Here is an 8,866-nt window from a genome sequence, read left to right as displayed (position 1 = left end):
TGGATGGATGAAGGCAGCTCCTTCATTCAGGCAGGTGTGCTGATTGTCAGTGAATGATAGCAGCTGGTGGCTGCTGCAGGGCGGAGACACGCACGGCACGTCCCTGGATGTGTGCGGCCGTTGGCGTGTCCTGAGGGGAGAAGCAGAGCGCAAGGATGAGGGCGCATTCCAATGCGCCCTGGTCGTGACAGAAACAAGTCCATGTCAGAAAACCAACAAATGTTGCTGAACTGCACCAATTTTGTCTAGAGGGATGGTCAAAAATTCCACCAGAAGCTTATGGATGGCTACCCAAAGCGCCTTATTGCAGTGAAACTTGCCAAGGGACATGTAACTCAATATTAAAGGCCTACTGAAACCCACTACTACCAACCACGCAGTCTGATAGTTTATATATCAATGATGAAATCTTAACATTGCAACACATGCCAATACGGCCTTTTTAGTTTACTAAATTACAATTTTAAATTACCCGCAGAGTGTCTTGTTGAAAACGTCGCGGAATGATGACGCGTATGATGACGAGTGTTTGTGACGTTATTGGTTGGAGAGGACATTTTAGCTCAGCACCGCTTACGGCTAAAAGTCGTCTCTTTTCATCGCCTAATTACACAGTAGTTTGGACATCTGTGTTGCTGAATCTTTTGCAATTTGTTCATTTAATAATGGAGACTATAAAGAACAATGCTGTTGGTGGAAAGCAGTGGATTGCAGCTGTCTTTAGCACCGAGACACAGCCGGTGTTTCTCTGTTTGTTGTGAAGCTTTAACACAGAGCGGTCAAGCGAACATGTTTCGCTACGTCAACCAGCATGTTTTTGGATGGGAAAATTGTGATACATATCTTACCGGAGACATCAGTGAATTATGCGTCCTCCTGCAGTAGCTGTCAAAAAAGGCAGCTGTGATCTTGGCTCCTCGGCTTCTCTCTGAGACACTGGCGTGTTCACCGCAGCCATCCGACTTTGAGGTATGTCTTTACAATCTCAATAAAACACTATTAAAACAATAAGCAGATAAGGGATCTTCCAGAATTATCCTAGTAAATGTGTCTAATTACATCGGAATTGCTCACACTGCCGCCGCCCGTAGCCGTCGCTTTTTATTTTATTTTTTTATTTTTTCTCGTCCTTCACTATCAATATCCTCATCCAAGAATCTTTCATCCTCGCTCAAATTAATGGGGAAATTGTCGCTTTCTCGGTCCGAATTGCTCTTACTGCTGGTGGCTCCCATTATAAACAATGTGAGGGTGTGAGGAGCCCTCACACCGGTGATGTCACGCGCACATCGTCTGCTACTTCCGGTAAAGGCAAGGCTTTTTTATTAGCGACCACATAGAATTGAAACCTGCTATCCCCGGTTAAATAACAAAATCTCATTTCAGTCGGCCTTTAACATAGCTGTATGTATACTTTTGACCCAGCAGATTTGGTCACATTTTCAGTAGACCCATAATAACTTCATAAAAGAACCAAACTTCATGAATATTTTTTGGTGACCAACAAGTATGTGCTCCAATCACTCTATCACAAAAAAAATAAGAGTTGTAGCAAGTATTGGAAACTCAAGACAGCCATGACATTATCTGCTTTGCAAGTGTATGTCAACTCTTGATCGCGACTGTATACAGGTTTTCAAATAAGCTATTATGTCACAAACTGGCAACTTGCAGGTTTATCAGTCACACACAGACTTGTCAGCTTGATGGGCTTTTGCAATTTTAGTTACATCTGAAGTTTTTTTACATGGGAGTTTTTCTCTCACCGACTCAATATGTTGCTCAGCGTGGAGCTGCTGCATGGACACATTCATTTCATTTTTGGTCAACACATGCCTGAGGACAAGATGCTTTTGACTGCACGCTTAGCATTTTAATGCCTTCAGGGGTTCATTGTTTGAAGGTCTGCTGGGTTCCACAAGCAAGTACAGCGCAAGTAGATATTTTATTAGACTGACTGATGTGTTGGAAATAGGGAGACACAACAAACTATGTGTTCCCTGGTGATGACTGTAATGGTTCAATGGAAATTGCCAATGGTATACTTCCTACCAGTGACGTGAGGCAGTGCCTCAACTGCCACCAGGTGGCTTAACCATGAGATGTTACAAAACAAAGTAATAAAATAAAATTAGTTTCAATATTTCTCTTTTGGTTTATGCTTTCCATGTGATTTTGGTGTGGTTCCTGTATATTTCTGACATTCTCTAAGCATGGTGACTAAAGGTGCTTCTTCCAAGATGCAGTTCAGGCACGGACACAGCGTAAAGGTGAGAAATGTAGATTTATTAACTAAAAACACGCTAAGAACAAAAACACTGGTGCTAGGTAGATAAGACAAACCAAAAGCGCTAGCAAGGAGGCTTGGGAACTAAACACAGGGATAGCGTGGAAGCTAATCGGTATAAAACAGGATTACCAGTGTCAGGAGATAGCGATCGTCACTGTTGGGGGAAACAAGGCTAGGATCAGAGAGCGAGTAACAGAAAATGCAGGCTTAGATAAGGATGGTAATCAACAGCGACCGGAATGAGAATCAGCACCTCCAAGTCCGAGTCCATGGTTCTCGCCCGGAAAAGGGTGGAATGCCATCTCCGGGTTGGGGAGGAGACCCTGCCCCAAGTGGAGGAGTTCAAGTACCTAGGAGTCTTGTTCACGAGTGAGGGAAGAGTGGATCGTCAGATCGACAGGCGGATCGGTGCGGCGTCTTCAGTAATGCAGACGTTGTACCGATCCGTTGTGGTGAAGAAGGAGCCGAGCCGGAAGGCAAAGCTCTCAATTTATCGGTCGATCTACGTTCCCATCCTCACCTATGGTCATGAACTTTGGGTCATGACTGAAAGGATAAGATCACGGGTACAAGCGGCCGAAATGAGTTTCCTCCGCCGTGTGGCGGGGCTCTCCCTTAGAGATAGGGTGAGAAGCTCTGCCATCCGGCAAGAACTCAAAGTAAAGCCGCTGCTCCTTCACATTGAGAGGAGCCAGGTGAGGTGGTTCGGGCATCTGGTTCGTGGCCTCCAACTGGTAGGAGGCCACGGGGAAGACCCAGGACACGTTGGGAAGACTATGTCTCCCGGCTAGCCTGCGAACGCCTCGGGATCCCCTGGGAAGAGCTAGACGAAGTGGCTGGGGAGAGGGAAGTCTGGGTTTCTCTGCTTAGGCTGTTGCCCCCGCGACCCGACGGATAAGCGGAAGAAGATGGATGGATGGATGGATGGATGGTAATTAACAAGCAAGTGAGAGTCCAGAAACAAGGAAAAGGTGAAACAAATATGCAACCATGGCCACAGAAACTAATCAGGAAGTGCGCAAACAAACTCAAAAATCTAAACAACGAACGATCCAGGCAGGGGATGGCAACATTATTTTTATAATTTTCATGGTCAAAATCGCGAAAATACCATGTTTTCTGTTTGAAAAAATGCAGCATACGAGAAGTGAGGCAAACGCAGGCGGTGCCTCCACGGCTACACACGGTGTGTATTGGGCGTGTGCGTGCGAGGGGGCGCATGCTTGTTGCCACGGGGAAAAGGCAGGCCATGAGGCAGCATGTACCTCTGCCTCAAGGTAGGGGGCGGTATATTGTCAACTTGCAGTTCAATGCCTCAGCAGTACTCTTACTCGCCACACTGGGAGAAGTTTTTTTTAACTGTATTTATAACAAACATGGCAGTTTCTTTAGAGTAAGCCAGCGTTTGTGGGTGTTTTTTGTCAGACGCAAAAATATTGTTTAATTTTTTGGAATTAAATTAAATTAAATGAATGTTTCTGCCAATATGGAGGATTACATACCGTTTACAAGATGAAATACTTCTCTAAAGTGGACTTCAAGACAAAATGAATGTGGTCATACAAAGTACGGTTTCATTGAGGATAGCTATTGGTAAATTACACTCACAATACTTGATTTATTTTGTTAAAAGCAAATGGGACCAAAAAGTATTTAATAAGTTTATTAAATACTTTTTGGAATCATTTATAATATCATAATATCATTATGATAACGTTTTTATGAAAGACAATAACTCCCTTTTTCTTTCTGTTACTCTAATAATGTGCATCCTAAATCAACAATGACTAGAGCTGCACTTTAAGTAAAAAAAAAAAAAAGAAGAGGCCCTGCGATGATGTGGCGACTTGTCCAGGGTGTACGCCGCCTTCCGCTCGATTGTAGCTGAGATAGGCACCAGCGACCCCAAAGGGAATAAACGGTAGAAAAATGGATGGCTGGATGGAAAAAAAAATATTAAAAGTATGCATGCCTCACCTGGTGTTTGTTGACCGCACGTCACTGCTTCCTACGGGCTCATACCGAGAATAGCTGTGATTACTGTCATAGTTGAAATGGCTGCACCTCCTTTCTTTCCAAGGCTGAACGCATACAAAAAAGCACAAAAGCAACGTTTTGTTGGTGCAGAACTCTGCAGCAAGACTTTACAGCCGTTTGCTTGCTCGTTAGTGTCATGGAAGCCGTTGCCCTTCTAGATTATAAGGCAGCCAACGCGAATGAACTCAGCTTTAGTGCGGGTGATAAACTCCAAGTAAGTACTTTTCTCAAGAATATTACACGGCTTTCAGCTTTTTGTAAACTGCACAATTTGTTTGGCTTTTTGTTTCAATCCGAATACCTTTCTTGAGAACACTCTGTAAACAAACTGAAGTAGGCAAGTTGTGTAATTCTTAAATAAAATCAGAATACGATGATTTGCAAATACTTTTCAACTTATATTCAATTGAATGGACTGCAAAGAGAAGATATTAAATGTTCCAAGTTTTTTTGCAAATAATCTTTAACTTAGAATTTCGTGGCAGGAACACATTGCAAAAAAGTTGGCACAGGGGCATTTTTACCACTGTGTTACATGGCCTTTCCATTTAACAACACTCGGTAAACCAGGGGTCACCAACCGTTTTGAAACCAAGAGCTACTTCTTGGGTACTGATTAATGCGAAGGGCTACCAGTTTGATACACACTTAAATAAATTGCCAGAAATAGCCAATTTGCTCAATTTACCTTTAATAAATAAATCTGTATAAAAAATGGGTATTTCTGTTTGTCATTCCGTCGTACATTTTTTTTTCTGTTACGGAAGGTTTTTTGTAGAGAATAAATGATGAAAAAAACACTTAATTGAACAGTTTAAAAGAGGAGAAAACAGGAAAAAAATTAAATTAAATTCTGGAACATAGTTTATCTTCAATTTCGACTCTTTAAAATTCAAAATTAAACCGAAAAAAAGAAAAGAAAAACTGGCTAATTCGAATCTTTTAGAAAAATGTTTTTAAAAGAATTTATGGGACATCATTCGTAATTTTTCCTGATTAAGATTGATTTTAGAATGTTGATGAAATGTTTTAAATAGGTTAAAATACAATCTGCATTGTGTTAGAATATATAACAAATTGGACCAAACTATATTTCTAACAAAGACAAATCATTATTTCTTCTAGATTTTCCAGAACAAACATTTTAAAAGAAATTCAAAAGACTTTGAAATAAGATTTAAATTTGATTATAATGATTTTCTAGATTTGCCAGAATATTTTTTTAATTTTAATCATAGTAAGTTTGAAGAAATATTTCACAAATATTCTTCGTCAAAAAACAAAAGCTAAAATGAAGAATTATATTAAAATGTATTTATTTTTCTTTACAATAAAAAAATTTATTTACTTGAACATTGATTTAAATTGTCAGGGAAGAAGAGGAAGGAATTTAAAAGGTAAAAAGGTATATATGTTTAAAAATCCTAAAATCATTTTTAAGGTTGTATTTTTTTCTCTAAAATTGTCTCTCTGAAAGTTATACTTCAAAGTGAAAAAAATTATGAATTTAATTTAAACAAGTGAATACCAAGTCTTTAAAATATTTTGGGGGATTTTCAAATTCTATTTGAGTTTTGTCTCTCATAGAATTAAAAATGTCGAGCAAAGCGAGACCAGCTTGATAGTAAATATATAAAATTTAAAAAATAGAGGCATCTCACTGGTAAGTGCTGCTATTTGAGCTATTTTTAGAACAGGCCAGTGGGCGACTCATCTGGTCCTTACGGGCTACCTGGTTCCCGCGGGCACCGCGTTGGTGACCCCTGCAGTAAACACTTCGGAACTGAGGAGACTAATTTTGGAAGCTCTTCAAGAGGAATTATTTCCTATTCCTGTTTGATGTAAAACTTAAGTTGTTCAACAGATATTTCATGTTTCATATTGCGCCACACATTTTCAGTGGGAGACAGGTCTGGACTACAGGCAGGCCAGTCTAGTACCCGCACTCTTACTATTAAGCCAAGCAGTTGTAACATGTGGCTTGGCATTGTCTTGCTGAAATAAGCAGGGGCGTCCATGAAAAATACTTTGCTCCAAAACCTGTATGTACCTTTCAAAATTAAAGGGGAACATTATCACAATTTCAGAAGGGTTAAAATCAGTTCCCAGTGGCTTGTTTTATTTTTTTTCAAAATTTTACCCATCACGCAATATCCCGAAAAACTGCTTCAAAGAGCCTGATTTTCACCATCACTATACCCACCCGTCCATTTTCCTGTGACGTCACTGCGTGATGCCAATACAAACAAACATGGCGGATAGAACAGAAAGATATAGCGACATTAGCTCGGATTCAGACTCGGATTTCAGCGGCTTGAGCGATTCAATAGATTACGCATGTATTGAAACGGATGGTTGGAGTGTGGAGGCAATAGCGAAAACGAAATTGAAGAAGAAACTGAAGCTATTGAGCCATATCATGACAGACAGCAGCAAAGAGGACAAATTCAGCGATCGCCTTCTAACCAACGATTGCATCTTTTGACCACTGGTGCAACTTGAATCCGTCGATTGGTATGTGTTTGTTTGGCATTAAATGTGGGTGGAGGGAAGGGCTGGATACAAATATAGCTACAAATGAGGCATAATGATGCAATATGTACATACAGCTAGCCTAGATAGCATGTTAGCATCGATTAGGATGCCGTGACCATTGATATGTCTGATTAGCACACTCCACGTAAGTCAACTTGAATCCGTCCCTGTTCGTGTTGTTACACCCTCCGTCAACACACCGACAAGGTCATTGCTCCGACAGCGAACAATTGAAAGGCGTTTCAATCGCCAAATTCACCCTTTTAGAATTCGGAAATTGGTTAAAAAAACTTAAGGTCTTTTTTCTGCAACATCAAGGTATATATTGACGCTTACATAGTACTGGTGATAATGTTCCCCTTTAATGGTGCCTTCACAGATGTGTAAGTTACCCATGCCGTGGGCACTAATACACCCCCATACCATCACAGATGCTGGCTTTTGAACTTTTCGGATCCGGATGGTAGACAAATGAACATTCAATTCACAGGCAACAGCTCTGGTGGACATTCCTGAAATCAGCATGCCAACTGCACGCCCCCTTTAAAAGTTGCGACATCTGTAGCATTGTGCTGTGTGGTAAAATTGCACATTTCAGAGTGGCCTTATTTTGTGGGCAGCCTAAGGCAGTGGTCCCCAACCACCGGGCCGCAGAATTGTTTTTTTATCAAAAAAAAAAAAAAAAAATTTATTTATTTTTTATTTTTTTATTAAATCAACATAAAAAACACAATATACACTTACAATTAGTGCACCAACCACAAAAACCTCCCTTTTTCATGACAAAAACGTCCCCTTTTCATGACAAAGAAGAAAAAAAAAAAGAAATAAAGAAAAAAAAGGGGTCCCCCCACCCACCACCCACCCCCCTTAACCCCCGGGCCGCGGGACAAATTATTAAGGGTTGACCGGGCCGCGGATACAAAAAGGTTGGGGACCACTGGCCTAAGGCACACCTGTGCCATAATCGTGCTGTTTAATCAGCATCTTGATATGCCACACCTGTGAGGTGGGATGGATTAAAATGGCAAAGAAGAAATGCTCACTAACACAGATTTGGGAACAATATTTGAGAAGAATAGCTTTTTTGTGTATATAATAAAATCTTTAGCTCTTTGAGTTCAACTCATGAAAAATGGGAGCAAAAACGAGTGTTCTGTTTATATTTTGTTCAGTATATGTGTTTACTTATATCAGGGGTCGGCAATCTTAACCACTCAAAGAGCCATTTTGACCCGTTCCACAAAATAAAGCAAACAATGGGAGCCACAAAACTCTTTTGAAATTTAAAATGAAATAACACAGCATACAAAGTTTTTTTTTTTGCTTTGTGCTATGAATAAACCAGGGGTCTCAGACCTTTATATGAAAATTTAATATTAGTGCTGAATGCCGCATGACATCACCACAATTGCCAACCATACCATTTTATCCGGGAGACTCTCAAATTTCAGAGCAACTGTTCTCTCGAATGTCTGCTGATTTTCATCCAAACGACAATATTAAGGGTGTTTTGTGATGACATTGCGCTTAACACCCTTTACAAACGTAACAAATAGCTTGTCAGCCCATTTACATATTGTGTGTGGCTTCTGCAGACACACGTAGGTGACTGCAAGCCATACAGGTCACACTGAGGGTGGCCGAATAAACAACTTTAACACTCTTACTAATATGCGCCATACTGTGAACCCACACCAAACGAGAATGACAAACACATTTCGGGGTAACATCCACACCGTAACAACATAAACACAACAGAACAAATACCCAGAATCCCATGCATCCCTAACTCTTACGGGCTACATTATACACCCCCGCCTCCCCAACCCCGCCCACCTCAACCGACGCACGGAGGGGGGGTAGCTCAAATATATGTAGAATATGTTTATATTATTCATATATTATATATATATGTTGTATATTATTTATTGTTATTATTGTGTATTGTGAGCAAACTGTGGTGCTGAATTTGCCTCAGGGATCAATAAAGTACTTTCTATT

At 40.5% G+C, this 8,866-nt stretch overlaps 1 protein-coding gene across 1 annotated transcript in view; it reads left to right on the top strand.

Moving 5' to 3' along the window:
- The first annotated feature begins 4,418 nt into the window (after positions 1–4,418).
- Positions 4,419–8,866, top strand: part of grb2a (growth factor receptor-bound protein 2a) — a 74,653-nt gene continuing 70,205 nt past the window's right edge. Inside the window, exon 1 of the mRNA XM_061910992.1 lies at positions 4,419–4,541. Within this exon, the coding sequence (XP_061766976.1) occupies positions 4,464–4,541 (78 nt within the window). The 5' untranslated portion in view covers positions 4,419–4,463. The remainder of the gene's footprint in view (positions 4,542–8,866) is intronic.

This window comes from Nerophis ophidion, linkage group LG01 (assembly GCF_033978795.1).
Source record: "Nerophis ophidion isolate RoL-2023_Sa linkage group LG01, RoL_Noph_v1.0, whole genome shotgun sequence".
In the NCBI taxonomy this organism is placed as follows: Eukaryota; Metazoa; Chordata; class Actinopteri; order Syngnathiformes; family Syngnathidae; genus Nerophis; species Nerophis ophidion.
This window is presented reverse-complemented; position numbering and strand designations above follow the sequence as displayed.